The 25,413-nt window shown below is 38.8% G+C and overlaps 1 protein-coding gene across 4 annotated transcripts; it reads left to right on the top strand.

Moving 5' to 3' along the window:
• Positions 1-147: 147 nt before the first annotated feature.
• Positions 148-24,396, top strand: rusc2 (RUN and SH3 domain containing 2). Of its 4 annotated transcripts, none has more exons than XM_077241425.1 (13): positions 148-554; positions 7,028-8,740; positions 8,864-9,338; positions 12,905-13,576; positions 14,617-14,814; positions 15,020-15,166; positions 15,670-15,746; positions 15,876-16,050; positions 16,136-16,241; positions 18,211-18,257; positions 18,442-19,510; positions 20,021-20,197; positions 21,232-24,396. In XM_077241425.1, exons 2-13 carry the CDS (start codon positions 7,187-7,189, stop codon positions 21,413-21,415), a joined length of 4,881 nt encoding a protein of 1,626 aa, XP_077097540.1. In that variant the 5' UTR covers positions 148-554; positions 7,028-7,186; the 3' UTR covers positions 21,416-24,396. The 4 variants fall into 4 exon arrangements, with proteins under 4 accessions (XP_077097540.1, XP_077097542.1, XP_077097541.1 ...); XM_077241424.1 differs by having other exon boundaries at positions 211-554; positions 8,861-9,338; XM_077241427.1 differs by lacking the exon at positions 14,617-14,814.
• The last annotated feature ends 1,017 nt before the right edge of the window (positions 24,397-25,413 follow it).

The raw sequence follows: 25,413 nt of genomic DNA, 5'->3' as shown, positions 1-25,413 counted from the left end.
TTAATTCATGCAATGAAATTAATACTAGTGTGCCCCCCTAAATGTATAATTTTGTAGCTAAAATTAGTTGGGCCCCCCAGACAGATGGCCCTTAAACCATTCATGAGACATGCCAGCTATTTAACTCACAGTCCTGAGAGTCAAGGCAGGCATTCTTCGACTGAACAATGAGAAATGCATCTCTAGTAATGACTAGAGAGTAGTCTGAACAAAGAGCTGCCTGCAGGGGACCAGCAGTCCAACAACACCCCACCCACTCTTACGCTGTCAGGCCACAGTATCCGACGCCGGTCACCTGGACCCAAAGAAGATGTGATTTGTAACCTTCTATCACCTTCAAGATGTCCAAAAGTCAACATTGTAAGAGGACGCACAGTTAGTGTACGCGCGAGGGAGGGTGCGCGCTTCATCCTGACGTAGCACCGCTCGCTCCAGCGCTGCTCCGCTGTTGCGCTCAATACATTCATCACAAAATCAAACTAAACGTGGCGATCGTTCTGCGTGATTTGACATCGTGATCTCCGGGAATCAAGGAGATGACAATTATTGTCAACGTGAGTATAAATGTGGATTCCTTTTTATTATTTAAGAGGTAATGTGGTAAACGGTGTGGTGAAGACTAACGGTAACGTTACTGCCCGCTGGCAAATCTTACATCACTGCTGCTGATTCAGATTGAGCCAAGACGGTAACGTTACTTTTGTTAATTATTAAGACGGAACTAACGCAACATTACCGACTGTTGTTATTTGAATTATTTTAATGTGGTAGCCTAAGATACAGACGTTGTGGACGTGTGCGCGTGCACACATCTCCGCTCATATACGCCCGTTTCTACGCTCGCATAGTCTTATGACGTTTTACTGTATTGAAGGTGGTTTTCTTAGTCTTTAGAATACTAAATGTCCGGAGTCATGGCCCAAAAGAGGCCCATATAAACAGGCGGTCATTGACACACTGCTGTAGGTTTCTTGTTTTGGTGCTGATTTGTCATAATTTAATTATGCTTCGTCTTGGCCTTTATTATGATGGTGCATTGCATGTTATTTATTAAAGAAAAAATATATACACGTGTTAAAATCACTAAATAGGCCAACAGATGCAGGGCGTGCTGCTGTTAGTGTTATGTCAAATATGCCATATGATCGCTTTGTGCGCGTCAGGCCTGTGTTTGCGCATATCGATCACAGCGCCAGCGGTTTGTGAACCATCACCACATGAAAACCTCGGGCTTTGTATTATAAACGATAAACTCGGAGAGGGGAAAATCCATTTTAGCGAACGAACAGCCGCATATAGGCCTGTTAATGTACAGGTATGTGTGTGTTTGTGTGTTTATTAATGGGCGATTTTTCAATGTTGGTAACTTTTCTGTCCCCTATGTTGACTTCAGGGAAAATTAATCTGGAATAGATAAAAAATACATTTGCTTTTTATTTTTAATAGCTTTTTAAGGTGTCATTATCATAAGGGTCAAGAAACATTAAATTTACAAACAAACAAATACTTATAAAAAATGCACAATTCTAACATACATTTTTGATAAATAATATGATCTTTATTGTTCTAAACAATAAATATCTTATATTGTTCTAAATGTTGCAATACAGATGAAACAATCTGAAGAAGTTATGCCTACTTTTTTCAAGATTTTATAGGCCTAGTTGTCAAAATAAGTGTCACTCCAGTATCTGCATTTCCCTCACATTTCATCTATAAATATTGTTCTAATGCACATTAATTTCCAATAAATTGATCACAGGCCTACTTAATATCTTAAATATATCTTAAATATCTTAATATATAAAAACATTAACCTTTAATATTTTGGATTTTTTTTGCAATTTATTTTATTACATAACCGACACAGACTGAAATCTGTTTCTTCTTGCCTCTGAAAGAACTTTCTATTCCGATTCCATTAAACAAAAGCAGCTTGTGTTCAAGAGATGACGGGAAGATGCGTTTATTTGAATTTAAGGGGACAAAACTGACCATAGTAAAACTGACTGTAGAAACTACAGTATTTTTCTTATGCATAGGCTACTATTTTTCATAACGAATACCATAGTTTCATTAATTGAAATCATAGTTATATGAGAGTAATATGGGTGTTTTGGGTAATGTTGTGATTGAATAACTACAGAAGGGCTTTTCCTTGCTGAACAGGAGCTGGATGTTTACTTTCATCACATTTACTTTCTACAGCCATGCTGAAGTTACACATTATTGAAAGAAGTAAATATTTTATCTGAAGAAGTCTATTCAGAGAGAGAGCAACTCATTATTTTCTGACTATAACCTTTAAGATTTGCTTGCTTTTTTATACAGCTTCAAGTTTCCTAAATGGCTGTATCAAAGTGTTGTTGTTTTTTTTGTCACCGCAGCCTGTAATTCAGTTAGTTAGTCTCTTCTAGCTACTGTAAAAAGAACGAGGGTCAATAATTTAGAATAAAATCAAATTAGCCTTGAATCATCTAAAATATTCTACTAGAAAACAATATGCACAAAATTCACTATTCAGTTGCTTATTAAAAACAAGCTTTGTTTGTGCTTTTTTTTTTTTAAAAATCCTGAACATCTGTGTTTGTGTATGAGAGGCATGTCGTCTTTTGCCGACTGTCTGCAGCTGTCTGTCTGATCTTGTAGTTAAACGCCTAGTCTGTTGAATGTAGTAGCTGTCATGGCCTGTAGTTATGTAACAATAATACATGAGAGAGAGAAAGAGAGAGAAAGAGAGGGAGGGTATTTTCTGCCCCCTTAACCAGCCTCTCTGTCTCTTTTTCGTTTTATTTACTACAGCGGTAGATTAGGATGTTGTGATGTAGCTTGACTGGTGCTAATAATTTCAGACAAATAATTGCCCTGGTCAATCTCGCAGTCTATCATGTGTTGCCCCCTACAGTATGTAGTGTGTGACTGATTTGATGAAGTCAGGCTAAACTGAGTCATGAATTGCTGGAAATAGCTGCATCAGTCTGTGTGCCCTCATTTCAGGTCTAAGATACATTTCAGTATTTCTCCTGCAATGTCAAGTTGAAAGTGGAATTTATCTGCATCCGGTTTTGGTTCAATATAGTTTGTTGTTGAGACCCTAAGAACCAAGAATCTTCGTTCTTTATTTCTTGTATTTAACACACAAACTGCCAGGAACACATGAGTGTTACATAATGGAGTTTAATCTGGTCAGACTACAGGAGGACTCAGTTCAGTGAGGGTTCTCATTGACAGAGAATCTTTTGCTTTTGAATGATGCATAAATCTAATGGGCTCCTCTATTTTGAGGTACATTTTTTGAGCAACAAATGTAAAATGTAGTGACAACACTGGCTCAATAGACCCAAGACTTCTGTCAGCCTGCCCGAACTCTCTCATATTGGCCCTGGGCCATCCTTGTTGTTGAGGCATCTGCCGCGTCCACTATATAGAAAATTAACACAATAATCTGTCATTATAAGACATCCCATGCAAGTGTAGGCAAGTAGAAAAACCATTATCATTTTTTTCTTGGAATTTATTTGCACTCTTTTGGATTTAGGGATGGGACGGTATGAAAATTCATATCAGGATTATAGTGACCAAATTTATTGTTATTATCACGGTTTTGTTAAAACAAGATGAAAGTGTTAAAAAAGAACTGATACTCACACTGAAAACATTTCAACAAGTTTTATATTTGAGAATCAACAAACAAAAAACAAAAAAACAAGCAGCTCTAGACACTTTTTAAAGCAAGATTCTATTCTGTGGCATTTCCTTCCTTATAATGACCGTCATATTATAACAGCGCACATCCATGCATCACAACGGACGCGCACGCGCTCTCTCATTTCATTCAAATACAACTTGTCATCTTGCGTCTCCGTTTTTGATTGTATTGAAAATGAAATCAGAGTTGATTTATTGTTTACAGAATTTGATAATATTGTTGTGAGCATCTTGTCTGGACGAGTTTTGTACGCTGTACAAAATGAATTTAACAGGTAAGAATATCGTGATTATCAATATTATCACGGTTTTGTTAAAATAAGATGTAACTGTTAAAAAAGAACTGATGCTCACACTGAAAACATTTCAACAAGTTTAATATTTGAGAATCAACAAACAACAAATAAAACAAGCAGCTCTATGCACTTTTTATAGCAAGATTCTATTCTGTGGCATTTTGATTTTCTTCCTTATGATGACCGTCGTCAATAGCAACATATTATAACAGCGCACATCCATGTTTCACAACGGACGCGCGCTCTCATTTCATTCAAATACAACTTTTCATCTTGCGTCTCCGTTTTTGATTGTATTGAAAATGAAATCAGAGTTGATTTATTGTTTACAGAATTTGATAATATTGTTGTGATCATATTGTCTGGACGAGTTTTGTACGCTAAATGGATTTAACAGCTAAGAATAGAGACATTAATCTCTATTCAATAATTATGTGTTAAAAAAAATCGTGAAATGAATATACATTATTATCTCTTAAATGTCACTCTTAATAGTCTTGTTTGAACTTATTCGTTCGTTTTTGGCTCAAAGCCACTTGCTGCGAACATTTCTAGCCGAATTAAGCTTCAAGTTTATTTCAAGTGAATGAGATAAAATATGTCAACTCAAAACAACATTTTGTGCCCAATTATTTCCCAGACGTAGTTTTAGTATTGAGATCAAAGTTAACTTGCCTTGCGTTCGCTAACGTTACAACAGTGGATGATGGTCACACAAGACGACTCGGCAGATTTGAAGTGTTTACCTCTATCACTGCGACTTTTTTTGTGCATGTTCTGCAGACAGAGTGACCATCCTCGATTAAGTTTCCCTCAGGATTTTTGTAAATGCCAAAATACGACCACACCTCAGATTTGGTCCTCTTAAAAGGCTGAAAAATCTCCCGAACACGGTCACTACCTTCCGCCATTCCTTCTCGAAAAAAAAAAAAAAAACAACACAACATTGCGCGCCTGCGTCAGACTGTTGCTGGCTGGACAGGATTTATAGTGAGTTATTAAAATCGCGATAATCAAACACGGTTTTAATGATAATTGAATTCTAAACGATATTACTAACCGTCAGTACATTTTATCGTGGTTTATAGTGAAACCGGTAATCGTCCCATCCCTAATTATCTCTATTCAATATGTCCCCGTAATCATGTGGTAAAAAAAAAAAAAATCGGTGTAATAGTGTACAATGAATATACATTATTATTGCTTAAATGTCACTCTTAATAGTCTTGTTTGAACTTGTTTGTTAGTCGGCTCAAAGCCACAAAGCTGCGAACTTTTCTTCGCGGAAGCTTCAAGTTTATTTCAAGTTAGTGAGATAAAATATTTTATCCAACACCCAACAGTGTGTGATGGTCACAGAACGACTCAGCAGATTTGAAGTGTTTCCCCCCATCGCAGCGACTTTTTTTGTGCATGTTCTGCAGACAGGGTGACCATCCCTCAGGATTTTTGTAAAAGCCAAAATATGACCACACCCGGAACACGGTCACTACCTTCCGTCATTCTTTCTTGGAAAAAAAACAAAACATTGCTGGCTGGACAGGATTTATAGTGAGTTATCAAACACGGTTTTAATGATAATTGAATTTTAAACGATAATACTAACCATCAGTACATTTTATCGTGGTTTAAAGTGAAACCAGTAATCTTCCCATCCCTATTTGGATTATGTCATTAATTTTGCCTTGTGACTATACAATGGTATTTATTACCAACACTCATTGAGGCTTTCAGATTATGTTAAATGCTCTACTGGCATGGTGGCTCAGTGGGTATCACTGTCGCCTCACAGCAAGAAGTTCTCTGTAGAGTTTGCATGTTCTCCTGTGTCAGCATGGGTATCCTCCCGGTGTTCGGTTTCCCCCACATAATTCAAAGACATGCAGGTTAGGTGGATTGGACATGCTAAATTGCCCGTAGGTGTGAATGCGTGTGTGTATGTGTGACTCCCAACCAATGTAATGGGGAGGGTTGGGAAAAGACCTGGCAACCTACACTGGAAAAAAACATTGCCAAGAAAATTCACGGACAGTCGTAATCACCACGAGTTGGATACGACTGAAATGGTTAATGAGAGGGAATATGATCTACTACTCCACAGAGATGATTTTAGGTCATTGTTAAGTTTTGCTTGCCCTCGGCCCATTACTTTTTGCTGTATCTGTCTGCCCCAACTACAGGTCACCAATCCACAGCCATTTGCTCCTTCAAGATTTCCAGCTGTCTAAAATGAGGTTAATGTCCAGCGCTAACTCCTCCCTTCCTATCTAGTGAATCTCTAGTAAAATCAGCACTATTTGTACACCAGAAAAAAACATTCTGATTATCAGTTTGACCACATTTCCTGTGCAATTTCTTCTGTCCCCGTAAATAAAATTTGCTAAATTGCCCGAAATATAAAAAAGATCACTTTTAGAACTGAAACTGAGATACTGTAGTTTTGTGTAATAGACCTCACCATCTCCATTACAAGTAAAGCTCTTATTATGTGAAAATGATTTACAATGTGTTGTAAAGACTAATCTGGAAAAAGGTAAACCGTATGTATTTCACTTGAAAATTATTTTTTAAAAGTTGCAATGTAGAGTGGTTCTCTTCACAAGTCACCTCAGTTTTACGGTAAATAGTGTTTAATACCATTTGTGTTAGTTTAAATGTATTTACCTTTTATTAAATATAAATTAAAATGATAAAATATTTACTTGTAAGTTTATTCAAAGTATTATTCATTGTCTACATTTCGAGTCTATTATCATCTATGGACTATGAGCAGATGGAGGCAGAAGCAAGAAGTGGATTTACTTAATTATAGTTTTTTTTGTTTGTCTTCTAGATTTATTTTGTCTGGTTTTGGGACTCATGATTTGTCCCAGCGGACCATGCTTTATGTAACTTTTTGTTCAAAAGGATATGATTACACAATGCCAAATTAAAATGCCCTGACCTCTTATAAACACCAGATAACTTCATGTCGTACTTGAAGACAATTTGTAACTGAATCCTGTCTTGTCTTTTTTTTCCAGATGTTTTCCTTCTGCCAAGAGATCCTCTTTAACCTTTTCTTTAACGTTCCTCACTCTCCAAAACCACGGATTGGCATTGGACGTCTGAACTAAAGTCCTCTGAAAACCATCTTATGCAAATATCCAAACATTCTTTGTCCTCACCCACACCAGGAGAAGATGGACCGTCCATCTAAGCTAGCCGGGGAGACTCTTATTGTCCACCACATTCCGCTGGTTCACTGCCAGGTTTCGAGCTCACGACAGTGCTGTGGTAATCCGTTGAAAAGGAACAGTAATCCCTTCAGCTGCCCGGAGAACCTGGGATTGATTCGGACAACCTCCCTACCTGAGAGAGACATTCTTCAGCGAGAGGCGTTGGTGTACAGCAGCCTCATACAGACATCGAGCAGCAGCCTTAGCTCTAGTGACACTTTTGGGGATGGAGGAATGAGAGGAGGAGAGAAACGAGGAAGAGGAGGGAGAGAAGGGAGTATGGCAAGCGACACTTCCTCTTTCACCTCAAGCAATTCCGAAGATCAGGCTCCAGGCTTGCCAACGAAGACTGGTGAACGGCCAAACTCGAGACGTAACCCCTTTCTGCTCAACACTGAAAATGAAGATGATGAGGATGAAGACAATCTGAATGGATATTTGGAAGACTCCTCTTTTCACCTGCATGGAAATTTGCATGGAATCTCAAATTCAGTGCTTGCAAATGAAGATTTGCCCCCTTTCCATCTACATGACTTTGGGTTCACTGCTGAACCTTTTCTCTTGCATGGGTCTTCAGAAAAACAGTGGTGTTCTACGAATGGGCCTAGTGAGAAAGCAGAGACCAGAGACCACACAATAGGTGGAACTTTTGATTTGTCTACTCATATGGAGGGCCTGAACTTGCTGAGATTAGATAGCCAGCGGCGCCACGGAAGCAGTGGTTCCACCCTTTCAATGGACTGTGGTGAGCAAGAATGGGGTGAGGATGATGATTATGAAGACCAGTCCATGCAGGGTGGTAGAGGAAGTTCAGAATGTTCCAGTCTGGCAGCACCACACTGCTCCTGTTGCAACCTTTCTCAGCCATACCCTGAACCTTTTCAGGAATCATTTTCTGAGTGTCACCAGGGCTATGGCAGTGATTCCTCCTGCAATAGTTCGGATGGAGTGCTGGTTAACTTCAGCACGATTTTCAACAAAATGAACAATGTTGTCCCGGCCAAGCCATTGCTCAATATCAATAGTTCTGGTGAGCAATCTTGTGCCTCATCTGTGTCTGGGCTCATTGGGATCTGCGAGACAGAATGCAGCAGTGGACATGGAGCTTTCTACCTGGACTTACACACGTCCCCGATTGAACCCCCTCAGCATCCTTCGGCCACTCAAGAACATACAAACTCTTCCTCTGTATCTCAGCCCCAAGGTGCCACTATTGAAGTAGATGCCAACTGTAACTCATACCACAACCTCCTTGGAAGTGAGGGACTGTCCTCTGTTGAAACCTCTGCCAATGACCTCACCTCGTGTCTTCAAAGCCAAGCTCGCTTGGTTGTAGCAACACAGAATTACTACAAGCTTGTAACATGTGACCTTTCTTCCCAGTCCTCTCCAAGTCCAGTGGGATCATCGGTCACAAGCTGTTCAGATGAGCACAGCAAAGGAAGCCCCACTCAGCCAACAGAGTACTACCTATTTCAACAAATGAAAGAGGACGAAGACGAGGAAGATGCAGAACTGGTATATTATTTACTTTATTTGGTGTTGACTTGTTGTATTTAGCATTTTGTGCCATGCCTCATTCTGTACTCCATAGCAATATGACACTACCTAACATTGTCTCTTTTTCTTTTCATTTAGCAGAATGAAGAAAAGGATCCAACTGAGATTGACTCTACCCATGAGAATGTAATTGAGGGGCAGGTGTATATCAACATCTCCCCACCTATGACAGCCTGCAATTCAGTTGGTGCTTCAGGGAGCAGTCGACCTCTTTCTCGTAGCTACGATCGTATCCTGGACAAGTCTCCATCCCCTCGCCTTGGATCCTTGGAGCGCATGCTCAGCTGCCCTGTTCGGCTCAGTGAGGGTGCAGCTCCAAGCCCACCTCCTCCACCCCGTGTCACTTCTTTTGCAGAAATAGCTAGAAATAAGAGGAGAACTGGAGGGTCACCATCACAGAGGGGTGGCATGGAGGCCACGTCCACACACTCTCACTCTTCTGGAGAGTTCTCGCCCATCCTGGAAGGCTTTCCTCAGGGTCAGAGCCACAGTTTGCCACCACTCACTCGATGCCATAGTCATGGGAGCTGTGAACAGACTCGAAGCATAGCAGAAGGTAAGAGGAAATTATCTCCAATATCTTCTAAAAAAAGAGGATTGTTAAATTTTTAGGATGGAGGATGGTTAAAGTGTTGTTTGTAAAAGCTGTTTTATTTTGTGTTGTTTTGTGGATTAACTTACTGAGTTACACTGTAGTTTCTTGGTTGATTTTGGGACTCCTCTTGACTATTTGTTGGTTGGGGAGCGACATAATTTCATTTTATTTACTGTGAACATTTCTCTAGCATTTCAAACCTAGCTAGTAAGCATTGTGTATTCTTAGTGATTGCCCTTAACATGATTGTTTGCTTTATTACCCAAGCCAATTTGGTTAGCATCTGCTAAAAACATAAATCTAAAGGTACCACTGTTTCCCGTCTGGCAAGTTGCTAGGCTGTTGTTAAGAAAGAGTTTTTTAGCATGTTGATCTGCGGTTACTATGATGTTCTGAGTGGTTGCTAGCATTGCTATGAAATTACTATTGATTGTTCCTTACTGGCCCTAATTAAAATAGTCGACCTAAAGTCTCTGATATTCTGGTCTTCTAGATACTGAATGACTTTGGACCCAAAATGTAAATTCAGTCATTGTTTATTCCTCATGTCATTCCCAAACCATATGACTTTCCTCCATGTAATACAAAAATATCTCCAGAATCTCCTTTCATTTTATGTGGAGAAATGGATGTCATGTGGGTTTGGAACGTTTTTATTGGCCGCGCTGGTAATCGTCACAAAGCGCAGCGCCAAAAGTTGAAGTATTTTTAACTTTGACCTAGCCGTGCGCTCGAGCTCGCCAATGCTGCGCTCCGCTTTGGTCGACTCAGCAACAAAACGTCCTCGTGCGGCGCAAGCCATTGATTAAATGGGTTTCATAGCGCAGCGCATTATGCGTCCTGTCTGAAAGGGCCATTAGTGACTGAAAGTACTTGGTGTGATAATGTAATGTTAGTATTGCATGTCCATTATGGCACGTTCATTTGTGGAATATGCAGTGAACATAGCCAAAGTTACAACACAGTAACTAACGTTAACTACCCGCAAATTAAAACCTGCAAACGTTAGCCCAGTGCATAACAACAATCGTTGATTGCTGAACAGAAATCTTGTCAGATGGAGTGTCATACAAGTAGCCGACTGTAAGGCTGAGGATTGCCTTATGCAATATTTACACTGCTCTTTTCCAGTAGATAAATGTACCTATATGTCTTGGCAATGAAATAACAAAAAAAGTCTTTCAATTAATATGTTATTTATCTATGGCGTTATATGTGTGCCTCAATCCTGAGCGAGTAATTGTAAGTTTTGAGCACAGAGAACTATATTTTGCAAGCACTGTGCATTATATTTTGAACAGAAATTAACAATCGCAAAAAAAAAAATTCGTTTGAGCAAAGAAAAAACGATTCCGTGCTCAATAATTTTATTTGCTATTATCCATATTAACGTGCAATAATAACCCCTCTCACGCAGTTTACCGGTGCTCTCTCAAACTTATTCTCTGCGCTCCTGTCAAGTCCCTCTCTCTCTCTCTCAACCTCTTAATTCTGTGCACGCTCAACGTTTGACACACACGCTCGCTCAACTTGCAATAGCGTTACAAGTGTGCCACAAAATCAACCAATCAGAAAATTAAAGGTCAATTGTGATTGGCTGTTGGTCTCCAATCAAATCGCTAGTAGAACCAAAGCCCGTCTGGTAGAACTATCTACTACAGCATCCCGGAAGCTTACTGAAAAAAAAAAATAGAAAAAAATAACTGACTACAGCGAGACTAATGGATTAAAACACATTTTGGTAGGTATTTTTTATTATTATTAACTTAAAAGTGCCTTGTTAATTTTGTGTATTATAATGCTGTTGTGTTGTTTAACTTATAATATTACAGTAGCCTATATCTCCCATTTTGACTAAAGTTAGTTTGACTTATCCTTTTCAAGCATTCTAAACGCAACAGCCAATCACAATTGACCTTTAATTTTCCGATTGGTTGATTTTGTGGCACACTTGTAACGCTGTTGCAAGTTGAGCGAGCGTGTGTGTCAAGCGTTGAGCGTGCACAGAATTAAGAGGTTGAGAGAGAGAGGGACTTGACAGGAGCGCAGAGAATAAGTTTGAGAGAGCACCTGTAAACTGCGTGAGAGGGGTTATTATTGCACATTAATATGGATAATAGCAAATACATTTATTGAGCACGGAATCGTTTTTTCTTTGCTCAAACAAATTCTTTTTTTGCGATTGTTAATTTCAGGCCTGTGCCTGTGCACTGTCAGAGGCTTCTGGATTAAAATTGAATTACAGGTTGTTGTTGGACTATCTCAGATTTTTTTCAAACCTCGTCTATATCAAGAATGTGTCCCAAAACCAAGGCCTGTAAAATATTTCTGTTTAAATCCTGTCTTCATATTTTCAGCCCTTGAAATTTCTTCAGTTTTACTGCCTGAAAATCATATTATCTGTGAAGCAATATTTGGACATTGATATAATGAAAAGTATTATTCATAGGCATTATCTACCTAGTGATACACTTTGAAAAATAAAACTTGTCATTTGATTAAATATCTGATCCTTCTGCTATTACGAAACACAATTTTGCCTGTTTATAGCTTTACCTCTTTTAATGTGATAAAAACACTAAATAATAATTTTGACTATGTAATTTATGGTGGTGTAAGGTGCTGAAAAAAGCTTTAAAATGGACCTTGAAAGTGCTTGAAAAGTGTTTGAATTTGACCTTGGAAAAGGTGTAGGAACCCTGTAATATTAGTTTAGGAGAGTAACTATCTTCTTCAAGCTGCATTATTAATGGTTTATTTAATGTCTGTAGCACAAGTAGTACATGAGTTGCATCCTAAAGTTTAATACGTAGGTTAGAGGGTTTGAGAAAACAAGAGAAATAGGCAGTGTTAGGCAAGCTTGTGTTGTTTACTGCAATGGATGTTAATTCTTCTAAATGATGTGCTGCCCCTGCTGGCTGTGACTGAGTACAGCAGATTTACTAAGAGCTCTGACATGAGTATTCAGGCATGTGGAGCCAACAGGTTGCGCAATAGCCGAGTGACGTTTCACACACACTGTGTGCCAGTCAGAGCACACACAAACACACATACCCAGAGGTGTACACAGAGGAGCTTCATAAACAGGCTGTTTTAGACATAATATCCTGGTTGTTTTTGTATCTCTTTTGGTCATTACGTTTTTGGAGCACTGTTTTAAGGTATGTGTTTGACAGAATTGGATGTTTTTTTATACGTATGATTCTGTTTCAGTTTCATAATAAGACTCTGTTGTCTCCTTTGCTATTGCAATATTACTACTGCTGAGTTTTATTCCAGCTGTTTTAAAATGCTGTGTCACTGCCATAGCAATTCTCATTTAAATTTAGGTCAGATCATTTGCTTCATATTATAATTATATTTATCTATGAAATTATATTTTTTATAATGATTTAGATATGTCTGCATTACTTTCTTGAATGCTACTCTGCCAAAGATTCTGATGCTTTGTTCTTAATCTTTATATCTCTTATTTTCTCTTGAACCCCTCTTTACTCTGCTTTTATCTCTTGTCTTTCTACCCCTAGGTGGCCTGTCTAGCTCCACGGACTCCTCTCCAGTTGTAATTCGCTATAGCAAAAATCAACGTCCGACCTCATTGCCTATTCAGCCCTTCACTTTCCAGCACCAGTTTGGAAAACCCCAGGCGAAGCCTATCCTTCCTCTTCTAGACGGATACATCAGCCATATGCAGGCTCGAGGGGCTGCAGCACCTGAGGGTGGTGAAGATGAGTCAGAAGAAGACCACAAGTCACCTCACGACAACTCCAATGCACCTACAACAGTGCGTCCGTCCCCACTGGGCAGTTACTCCCCTGTTCGCCTCCAATGTGCACCCTCTTCTTCTGGAACCTGCTCGACATGCACTCCGACCCCGGGTGGTCCGAGGCCGCCACGTTCCCTCTCTTGCCCCATCTCTGCGGGTCTTCTGCCCCAGCATACCCCAACTGGAGTGGCAATATGTACAGAAACTTCTAAAATCACTCCTTTACCTCCTACACCGCCTCCGCCTCCACCTCCGGTGATGAAGCAGAGTCCGCTGATGCCTGCGTTGCCCACTAGAAGTCACTGTTTCCACCGTGGCAATTTGCCGACGCTTCCCAGCTCTTGTCTCAGTCCTCTTGGACAGTTGGAGCCAGCGCCACAGGAAGAGCCAGTGAAAGTTTTACCGGCGTGTGTGACAGAGCGACAGCCTAATGGTAGGTTCGGAGTAAAAATTTGTGAATTCAGACACAGTTCTAGATACTACTGTGTTGTATATGTCTTTATAAATGAAATGTTATGAAACTTTAATTATTTTATAACATGAATATGGTTTGCCTCGTTTTTTATATATGTATTAGAGTTCTCTAAAAGTACAGACTTCGGTACCAAGTCGGTACTGAAATTTTAAAATTGTGACGCTTTGAGCGCTGTTAAGCAGAACCATAAACACATCCTATGAGCGTGTAAACACAATGGTCAATCAGAGATGTCTGTAATTGGCTACAATAATCAACGCATGGGAGCGTTTGAGAGCACAAGGAAGTGTTTGAAAGTGTTTTATAAAAAGGGAGCGGGAGCGTTTGAAAGTGGTCTGCTTTTAAACGCTGCCATCTGTATCTGTGTGAGCACTCGGTAAAGAGCGCCATTGATGTATATTTACAACATGTTTTTGAAGCGCTGATCATTGTAGCCAATCACAGACATATCCAATGAGCGTGTGAGTACAATGGGCAATCGGCAGTGTTTATGATTCCGCTCAACAGCACTTAAAGCGTCACATTTTTTTAATTTCAGTACCGTCTTGGTACTGAGAAGGTACTTTTTGACAACTATATATATATATATATATATATATATATATATACATATATATATATATATACATTTTTTTTTTTTTACTTTTTTTTGCTTCTGAATTGAGTTGTGTAGGCCAAAAGAATCATACATTTCACTATCTGAACAAAGCCTTAGCTCCCATACTTAGACCTTGGCTTTTCTTTCCTTCAACTGCTGCTAACAACTTCTCTTTTCTGTCCCTCCTGCTTCCACTTCTGCCCATGTTTTGCATTGCATCACTTTGGCATTTCAACAATTTCATCTTACGCTTTTGTCTGTTCTTTCGTTTTTTTCTACTTTACCATGCATATGTACATCCATCCATCTTACTGCCCATTCACCAATACTTCAATTCTTTCTCTTCATATTCAATATATCATTTGCCACCATCCCCCTTTCCTTCCATTTTGCCTTTCAGTGCACCACCTCTCCCCCCAGGCACTCAAATGGAGAGAGTACAGGCGCAAGAACCCTCTGGGTGTGGAGCGCGGTAAAGACGGCCATCATTCTCTCTCTTGTGCTTTGGAAAACAAGACACCTGGAACTCGTGTCATGCGACGCAATGTGTTTGATTTCCCTCCAACCAACCAACCACTCAGCTTCGGCAGACTGAATGGTGCTGAACCAATTTCTGTCACCCAATGGGCGTTTAGGGGGAGGAGCTGGAAAGGGGGCTGGGGTGGGGATCATTTTGTTTGTAGTTAGTGAACACTTTTGTGTTTGAGTTTGACAATGACGTTATCTTTAGTTAGTTTTATACAGCACACTGTCTGTTTGTTGTATGTTTGCATTTATCTAACTGATGTGGTTTTTGTTTCTAGGTCAGTCATTGAGGCAACTGCCCCAGTGCTACAGCGACTTTCTGCCTGATTATTTCTCTCTGACAGAGCGCCCCCCAGAGGAATTCTGCTTATCCCCTGATGCTAATACTGACGAATCCGTTTCTATAGACCTGTTGCAGAAGAGAGGTGTGTGAATTTTTTTTTTTTTCGTGTAGTAACACTTACAGTGGCACATAAGATAATTTTTGCATTTTAAGCAATGTCCAGATTGACCTTTGTCTCCATAGTCATTTATACTGCAATATAATAGCACATCTGTGGTTAATAACTTATCGATGTGGTGAGCCCTTTAGCTCTTAAATGAAGTATAGAAATATTGCAATGCAGTACATACATCACTCTCACATATGAATATGCAGTAAATGTTAAGTGTGCCCTAGGGAGTAGAATGCAGAAGAGATCTAGGTCTCCTGACGTTGTTCCCACTGGGTCCTCCTGTCAATCAAACATGGCCCATTTGCTTTTCTCTCATCTCACAGATTGACAGGTCCCATCAATGAGAACTGCATTAGCGCATGACAAGTGTGTGTTTGTGTATACATACGCTTAGTTGGAGTTTAATTTTATTAGATAAATTAAATAATAGAATATTTTCTATCCTGTTACCTCTATATGTCCGTTTCTACTAGGTTTGGTGAAGGCCATAAACACAGCAGTGGATCTGATAGTTGCTCATTTTGGCACCAGTCGGGATGCAGGAGTTAAGGTACTATATTACTTTTAACTATATATTACTTTTATTACTTATATTACTTTTTATATTTACTTTTTTGAACAAATTAAAGTGTCTCACTAAAAGCTTTATTCTCTGGTACACTTTCACTCTCTCTTACAGGCCAAATTGGGTAATAGCTCTGTTAGTCCAAACGTGGGTCATCTTATTCTAAAGTACCTGTGTCCTGCCATTCGTGAAATACTGCATGATGGACTGAAAGCGTATGTACTGGATCTGATCATTGGACAACGCAAAAACCAGCCCTGGAGTGTGGTCGAGGCCTCTACACAACTCGGTATGAGAAGAATGGTGATGATGATGTTGACTATTATACGGATGAGGATGAAGGAAATGATTTATGTTTATCCTTTCTGTCCTAGGTCCCTCTACAAGAGTTTTGCACTGTCTATTTTCTAAAGTCAGTCAGTATTCTGAGCTGACCAATCACAGTATGAGACTCAATGCCTTCATCTTTGGCCTGCTAAAGTAAGCCTCTTTCATGTTTCGCTCTCTTTTCATCTCCCCGCTTTCCCTTTCACTCTTTCTAATCACGTTCATCTTCACACTGCCTATAAAAGCACATTTTTGTACCTTTCATCATTTTTAGCTTGTTAAAGCACTAACATCTAATTTACTTTCTTAATAAGCATTCTTTATTGTTTAACACGTTGGATTCCTGTCAAGGTTTTCTTGTTGAATATTACCTTTAAAATGGACCCTTGGTTTCATCTGTGCTATTTGATTCCTTTTTTTATATTTATCAAATATTCTGAGGGCACAGTTTGAGAGCATACAGTAGTTGTTGTTATGAATGAGGTTGCTGATTCTCAGATTTGATAGTCTAATAAGCACAACAATACAAAACTCTTAATATTTTGTGAAATAGTCCATTTTTATTGGAACTACTTGTTTTTTTATACCATATTTTAGATATTGCCTTAGATTTTGGCATAATATTTTTAATACATTTTGCTGCCTACCTTTTAGAACAGTCTTTGCATTGAAAGTATACTTATGATGTCTTAAAATGGCGTCTTGGTAAGCATCTAACTAGGTTTTGGAACAGATCGACAGTGGCTTGTTACAGTGCTGATAAAGATTATACAGTCCTAAAAACCTCAGACCATGCTGCCTAAAGCTCTGCAGTGTGATTCAAGAAGTCTTTAGAAGTCTTCAAAGGCTTTTTTTGTTGCTTTGATGGGTCTTGACATAGTCATCTCAGCTCCTGTGCAAACTTCCTCTTTTCCACTCCCATTAAAATTACATTCAGACACAGCGCCTTGATCATTAGTTTCAATTATGCATTCTGCAGCATTCTGATCTCTCTCTCTCTCACTCTATATGTCTGTCTCACTCTGTGATGTGGTCACTCTGCTTCTTAAGATAAATACAGAGTACAGTTATCACGTTCAAGGCTCCTCTTGTTGCACTTGTAGTATATTACTTGTTTAAAGCAGATTTGTCTAGTCCAGGGGTTTTCAACATGGGGTCGGCACCTCTAGGAGGTCCACAACACTACTGCAGGGCAATTATTTTTTTTGATTTGGGCAAGTAGGTTTTTTTTGTGAACACATTTGTGTTACATAAACTGTTTATAACTAGTCATCATGAAGTGCTGCCTTTACATGTCATTTTGATTGTTAGTAGATGAATAAAACATTGTCCAGTGGTCTAATACTTTAATTTGTAATATCGGTTAAACACATTTGTTAAAATATGCCACATAACAAATGTACAAATCTCATCCTCGCATATAAACCCACACATATATGTATATATAATATATATTATACTGACCAAAATATTATGCATCACAGTTTCTACAAAAATATTAAGCAGCATAATCTTTTTTATCTGTGATAATAATAAATGTTACTTATACATTGAATCAACATATTTGAATGATTTTGGAAAGATCACGTGGCAATAAAGAAATTGTTGTAATTGTTGAAAATTCAGTTAATTATTCACAGGAATAAATGACATTTTAAAATGTATTAAAATGGAAAACAGTAATTATAAGTTGTAATAATATTCCACAATATATGTGAATTTTACTGTATTTTTGTATCAAGTAAGATTACAAAATCTTATCAACTCCAAATATAATGTAAAAAGAAATTATATAATTTTATATATTAATAGAATTTTATACAGTATATTATAATAAAATGTGTATTCAAATATAAATAAAATTAAAAATATATGATGAAAGTAAAACAGTATTTTATTAAATTATTTCAATATATTAATATTGTATTCTATACATGTTATCATAGCCTGGACTTTCAAATACAGTACACAACTCAATTTTGCACAATTTGTAACAGTGGGTCCCTGCTCTCTGCTATATGTCCGAGGTTGAAGACCCCTGGTCTGATACAAGTGTATTATTTCTGTTATTATGCAGTAATGTTCCAGGTTTGATTTTTATTCTACCACGACTGTTTTTCAGCTTGCGATCTTTGGAATTCTGGTTCAATCACATTTATACACATGAAGGTAGGAAAATGCTTTCTGCACTTTTCTTGTTCAAGCGTAGTTGGCTTGTTCACAGTAATGGTTATGTAGAGCCAAGATTTTACAGGTTTCAGATACTCTATTCTATTGCCAGCATAATTCTAATATTCAGGGGTTTTTTTTGGTGTGGCTGTCTGTCTTTTTTCTCTCTGGCATGATTCCTCAGACATCATAGCAGCACACTACCACCCATGGGGTTTCCTAACCCTGTCTCAAGGGGTGTGCCAGCCACTGTTCGAAGAATTGCTGCTCCTGCTTCAGCCGCTGTCACTGTTGCCCTTTGACCTTGACCTGCTATTTGAGCCACACCAGCTACAGAAAGGGGAAGAACACCTGAGACGCAAAGAACAGTTGTGCTCTGCACGCCAAGGCCTCGACCAATCAGATCGCTCCACCTTCCAGCTAATGCGTGGCTGTGGAACGTTGGAGTCTGGTGCACAGGAAATGGGAATGCTGCCTCAGAGAGAAAAATTCATGCTGAGAGACGAGGACAGCCGGCTTAGGACGGTGGGAGTGACATTAAAAATAAAACGAGATGGGCGGAAGTGTGGAGCAGAGCGTGAATCACGGGATAAAGAGGCTGGAGTTGGCCAAGAGTGTTTGAGGGAGAGTGACGCAGGGCAGATAGAGGGCGGTGGGTGGTGTGCTGGCAGGATGAATGGAGTTGGAGAAGATTGTGAGAAGGAGAAAAGGAGAGAAGGAGATGGAGCCAAACAGAGAAACCGACAAGCTGGCTGGTGGTACCAGCTGATGCAAAGTTCACAGGTTTACATCGACAACTCTGCCGAGGGCTCAAAGTTCGTAAAGTTGGAGAAGAGGAGGAAAGGTGGCATTGAGAGTCACAGGCAAAGCCATCCACCTACTAGAGAAGGTGTGGTTGAGGGGGCTGAAGCCATTCAACACATGGATGAACAGGTGGAACATGGACGGACCAGCAATAGCAATAATAATAGTGCTGGCAATGGGGTCCTCCACCTATCAGCATTGTCAGAACTCACCAAAGCTGCAAAAGGGAAGCCATCGTGGATGGGAAGTCCACCGGAATCAGTGCTCACTGAGCTGAAGAAGAGCAAGGAGAAGCAGCTAGAATGCCAGGATGCCTATGAAGGGGTTCAGGCCCAAGCAGGAGCAGGGGAGGATGGGTCGGCACAGGTGCTCCGCTGGGGGAGGCTTTTTGGAGCTGGAAACGCAAGCAAGATCGAGAAAAGTGAGCAGAAATCAGTCAGGAAACAAAGGTGAGTTGGCAAACATCCACCTCTTTCCATTGGACAGCATGTTTTCATCAGTCAAGGCCTGTGGACATTTGCGTCCACATCAACATACGATAAGTGCATGCTTTAATGTCTGCTACATTAAATGCTTGGGCTCTTTATCGGATGGGTATTGATTGATCAGCTGGAAACAATAGTTCTAAATTCCAATCATATTGTTCCTCTGTGTCGTTATTGTTAATGTTCAGGTTTGAACTCTTATTCTTGATTTTCTCTTAAAATTATAACAATAATTAAAACTTATTATTATTATTATTATATAATTGTATATTGTATTATTATTGGTCTTGGTGTAAATGAAGTCTTTCCACGATTGGGTTTCATTTCCTTCAACTTCACCAAGCTTCATAATTTTTTCTGCCAAACTTCAATGGCTTTGTTTTCAGAAGGATCTAGTTTTACACATTGCCAACTGCTTTTTACAAAGGCATTTTTTATATAAACTTTGCTAACTTTCTACCCACATGTTTTCAGATTGCCATCTGGTTGGTTGAGTCTTGACCGTTCTGTCTTGGATTTGGTGGCTCAGTCTGTTGGAGTGGGGAAAAAAGCAGAGCAACAATCGCCCGCGTTTCAACGCCAAGAATCCCACCTTGGCCCAACTAAACAAGCACAAACACAGAATCCCCCAACACAGAGACAAGCCCTTCGGTAATGTTGGTAGACAATACATAATGACTAGATTTGTCATTACCTAGAAACCAGTTCTTGGCAAGGAAGCTACAGAATAGTTTTTAATTAGCTTAGGTTTTAAGCATTGATATAGGCTGCCTAAATGAATTGTCACTGTCATGACGCTCAGTAAACATCGTTTTTTCAATCATCTGCACACAGGTATCAATGCCTATTGCTTCTGTGCCACTTTGTAATGATAAAACACAGATAAAAAAAGATAATAAAAGATAAAAATAAAAAGACCAATTACAATTCAGTATGCAAATGACATTACTGGTGTCAGTGAAATTTTTTAATTTAATTAATTTTATTATTACATTTCTTGTATTATAGATACTAAAGTCAAAAATACATTGATCATTATTTTCAGTCTTGTTTTTTATGTTGTGCTAAGTTTGAATCTGTTTGTTTAGCGCTTTGAGATTAATTAATTCCCAATTCTCAGAAACTGAGGGTACGTTTATACAACAACGATGTACTAAAAACAGAAAAGTTTTTCCTTTTTATTTTCCGTGTACAGATGACAATGTTGTCAAAACGATCCCTGTTCACACGGATAAAAAAACGACTAAAAACGCTGCAAGGCCAGTAGGTGGCAATGTCACTTTGTAAAGAAACACTACGCACCTTAAGACTGAACATGTAACATGTATGTGCATGACTTCACCGTTTTTAGCAAGTTCACGGTATTGTATTCAAAAACCTGCACTTTGAAACTCATTTACAAGAGTTTGTGTTTTCAGGTCCCAAAAACGCCATTGTCGTGCAAATGAACTGCCAAAACCCATAAAAAGTGTAGAATAGAATGTTTGATGAATATTAAGAGCTATCTTGCAAAAAAGTGTTTCTAAGAACATTTAGTGTAATTATTTGAAAATGAAGATACATTACTGCTATACCAGATTAATTATCTCAACTACATTTTCTTTGTTTCTTTGACTCTCTGTCTCTATTCCTCTCTCTTTCCCCATTTTCCCTCTCTTCATCCCTCTGTTTTCCATCTCTTTCAGTGAAGTGAAGGCGTTATGCCATCATATTGCCACAGAGCCAGGCCAGCTCAGTTTCCACAAAGGTGACGTGCTGCAGGTGCTCGGCAGGGCAGACTCTGATTGGCTGCTGTGTGCTCTGGGCGACACACAGGGCCTTGTTCCCATCATATACGTCACCCTGGTTGAGGACAGTCAGGAGCGCTGAAACTCATAGGCTCTGAAAGAGACGGGTGCGAGATGAGATGCGATTGGGGACAAAGAGGAGGGTTACTGCTTTTCTGAATATAAAAGCTGCTGCACGAGATGAGTCTGACGGATTCATTTTGTGCTTGCATGCGTATGTAAACACCAATACACACACACACACACACCCACAAACATCACACTTTGCTGTTGTGAAAGCACCCTCGTTGTTTCAGTGAACAGCAATGATCTAACCAGTGATTGGAAAGTGTAGATCTAGTTCCTGATTCTGAGTAGTGAAATTGTTTGCATTGAACCATCAGGTTTTGCAAAATAGCGTGTAATCATAAATGTCAATAGCCTTTTAAAAGAACTAAAAAACCAAATGAAGTTGTTAGATGACACTACTGGCGCTTATGCCTTGTGTTTATTAAATACTGTAAGATTTTATGTAATCTAGATGTTAGCCAATTCATGTGTTGCGACAGACAGTGTGTGCACGTGCCGTTCAGAGGCCGCGCGTAACCTGGGGGTCATTCGTGAACATCTCGTTTTCACTCGCAAATAACCGTATGAAGCTGAATAGTACATCACTGATTAAGGGACATCTTGGTTTTTACTGCTAGTCCACAGGAATTAAAGCTCATTAATGTTGAAAAAGATACAACATTTTCAAGCCTTATACGACAAGGGAAATTAGCCTGTCCAGAGGTATTTTTCTCTCCGAACCTGTGCTGCTTTGACAGGTAAACAGATATACCAATGCTATCGCCACAATCTCTTGCCCTTCATTTCATGTTTTTTACACCAATAAGGGATAATGTACATCAAGATTGTTTGCATGTGATGGAGTGATTCTTAAACGATTTGAAGAGATGAAATAAGCTCCATCTTTAACCTTAAATGTACTATATTTCCTTCCTATAACAACCTTTTGCATAATCTGCAGGAGTTACAGAAAGGGAAGATTTAGACTTACTTGGTTGTTTTGTTTTGGTTTAAGGAGCTTTTGAATGTTTTTTGGCCGGCCTATATTTATTAAGATAGATCAGTTTGTAGAAGATGAACAGATGGATGTATTGTCAAGTCAAGTCACCTTTATTTATATAGCGCTTTGTACAATGAAGATTGTGTCAGAGCAGCTTTACAGAGATAACAGGAAAATAATGTTGTAATAATTGTTAAATATTAATGTCCAAGCCAAAAGCGAAAAAAGGCGACAGTGGCAAGGAAGCAAAACTCCATCGGGTGACAGAATGGAGAGAAACAAAAACCTTGGGAGAACCCAGGCTCAGTCGGAGGGCCAGTTCTCCTCTGGCCAATGAACAAGCAGTGTATGATTGTGATTCAGGCAACATTACAGGTCAGAAGTCAGATTGGATCGGAACATTATATTATGCAGTTCATCTGGTTGAAGATCGGAGTCATCACGCGTGTATGGGGACAAATTTTTGTTGAGGATCAGTGCCGACGGCTGTATTGTCGATGAGGCCTTCACAGGGTAGAGTCTAGTTGACACAAGCTCTGCTGACACTTAAGGGATGCGTTGTGGTCGTGTCTAGGCGCAGGTCCACCATCTGATCTGAATACGGCCCGGATCCACCTGATTACAGTAAACCTCGGAATAAACAGAAAGTCTAAAATTAGCTTAGATGCCATTCTTTTTATGATGTAGCGAGTACATCAGGTTATAGGAAGTGTGATAGAATGGGATGGATTTATAGAGTTGTATGTATGTAGTTGACTAAATGGCAAGAAAAAAAAGTTTAATGGGGTTTGGTGGCAAATCCCTTCCCCTTTAAATTTATTAATTCATAAGAAGATTTTCTCCAACTAACAATGTGATCATGCTTGAATATTATCCACAAATACTTTATTCTTTTTTGCAGCAGAGGATAAAAAGTGACATTTGGACAAGGCTGGTGAAATACCACAAAATATTGCATTGTTGTACCATATTGTGCATTAAGTTATGGCCATTTGACGTGCTAAATTCAACTCAAGGTGAAGCCTTATGGAAGGGAATGTGTATTATGCATTTTATTATTTTATTACAGCATTAAATTATTCCAGGACTTGAGGATGATCAGCAATTTTATTGAAAATTATCTCTGGCCCTCTATGACACTTAATATGCTTTTGCTAAAAGTAATATATAAAATCATATTTTGATTTGATTTTTTCAAATTGCTTTGAGACATCAATAGATGATTGTCAGTATGTTTTTGTTAAAACAGTTTTATGATTTTTTTTTCTATTCTAAAAATGCATTAGCCATTCTTTTGTGTATTTGTTATTGTAAATATGTTGCATTCTCATATCCTCAAAAGGAAAATGACATTATTGACTGGTTATTAACAGCTTTTAATGCTAACAGTTAAGAACGAAAACCATTCAAATATACATTATGTTCTTATGGGATGTTATGAGTCGAAGAAAATGCTCTCCCATAAAAAGCTGCGCAATCTAGTTTGTAGTGCTGCTGCTTTTGGTCAATCTTGGCCACTTAAGGTTTGTCTGCTGGTCTTCCAAATACGCTTTGCTTTTCACTGAATCCTACCTTGTAAATATAAGAGAAAGGGAGAGAGAGAGAGAGAATGAGAGATTGTGAGAGAAATAGCTGTCCAGTGCCTTTTTGAACCAATGTGTCTGCTAGTGAGATTTAAGAGTTTTTACTCACAATTGGTTGGTGCCATTTCTTTGAATGAGGTGAGAGTTAAAAAGAAACTGGCATCTGTTTTGGATATAGCCTGTTTTTTCTTTTCCATGTAGATTGTTTGAGGATAAACACCAGTGAAAGAGGAAGGCTTAGTTGGGAGGTTAATGTATGTTTGTGCAATGTTCTTTCTCTCTCTGTCCCTCTCTCTATCTGCTTTGATTATCCCAATATTTCTGGCCTGTATATACTGTATGATACCTGTGGCTCACCTGACTCTCCTGTTGTGCTCCTATAACATTACCATAATGTATGAATATCAATAACAAAGTGCTCATGTGAACACAGATGCGGTGCGTCCTGTCTTATTCCCCCTTCATTTTAAGTGTTTGAGACATACTGTCTAAATAAGAACAATCTTTTGATTACTATGGCTCATTAATTGTTTTAACAAATGATTTGCATTTGACAAGATCCATGTGTCACTTGAATCACAAAACAGTTAAAATTTGTAAAAATGCGCTTGATTTTCGAGCATTACAAGATCAACTATCACATCTATGCAGATGATACTCAACTCTATTTACCATTAGATTTTGGAAATTATTCTGTTTCTTCCTTGTTAGCATGTTTGAAGGATATTAGAGAATGGATGGACAAAAACATTCTTCAATTGAATGAAAATAAAACAGAGGTTATCCTGTTTGGCTCCAAATCTCAAATTGACAAATACAGTCCTTCTTTAAGTAATTCGCAGTTAAAAGTTAACTCTTATGTTAAAAATCTGGGGGTCACTTTTGACTATGAGATGAGGTTTGACAAACAAATAAATTCTGTAGTTAGGGCCAGCTTTTTTCAACTAAAGTGTCTTCGTAAGTTAAAGTATATTCTAACTTTTAAGGATTTGGAGATACATGCTCTTATATCCACAAGACTCGATTACTGTAATGCTCTGTATGCTGGAATTAGTCAATCATCAATTTCACGATTGCAGCTTGTTCAAAATGCTGCAGCTCGTTTCCTTACTGGGACAAAAAAGAGGGAACATATTGCACCTATTCTGGCAGCTCTCCATTGGCTACCTGTTTAAAACAGAGAATTGATTTTAAGGTTTTAACTTATGTGTTTAAAGCTCTAAATGGATTGGCCCCTATTTATATATCTGAACTTTTAAGTTTATATTCTCCACAAAGATCACTTGGATCGTCATCTAAGTTATTATTAAACGTCCCGAAAACCCGCCTAAAAACAAAGGGTGATAGGTCTTTCTCAGTTTATGCGCCAAAACTATGGAATACACTTCCATTATCGATTAGAGTTTCGCCTACATTTAAAAGTTTTTAGAACATAGATTAAAACGTAGA

Source organism: Siphateles boraxobius, unplaced genomic scaffold (assembly GCF_051911475.1).
Source record: "Siphateles boraxobius isolate OS27281-9 unplaced genomic scaffold, OSU_SipBor_1 24, whole genome shotgun sequence".
Taxonomy (NCBI): Eukaryota; Metazoa; Chordata; class Actinopteri; order Cypriniformes; family Leuciscidae; genus Siphateles; species Siphateles boraxobius.
Note: the sequence above shows the minus strand (reverse complement) of the source record. Positions and strands in the feature narration are given on the sequence as shown.

Coding starts and splice junctions, on each gene's coding strand:
- rusc2 (XM_077241424.1), top strand. CDS start 7,187: ATGGACCGTCCATCTAAGCTAGCCGGGGAGACTCTTATTGTCCACCAC. Junction 9,339..12,904: donor GACTCGAAGCATAGCAGAAG/GTAAGAGGAAAT, acceptor TTCTACCCCTAG/GTGGCCTGTCTAGCTCCACG. Junction 19,511..20,020: donor AAATCAGTCAGGAAACAAAG/GTGAGTTGGCAA, acceptor ACATGTTTTCAG/ATTGCCATCTGGTTGGTTGA.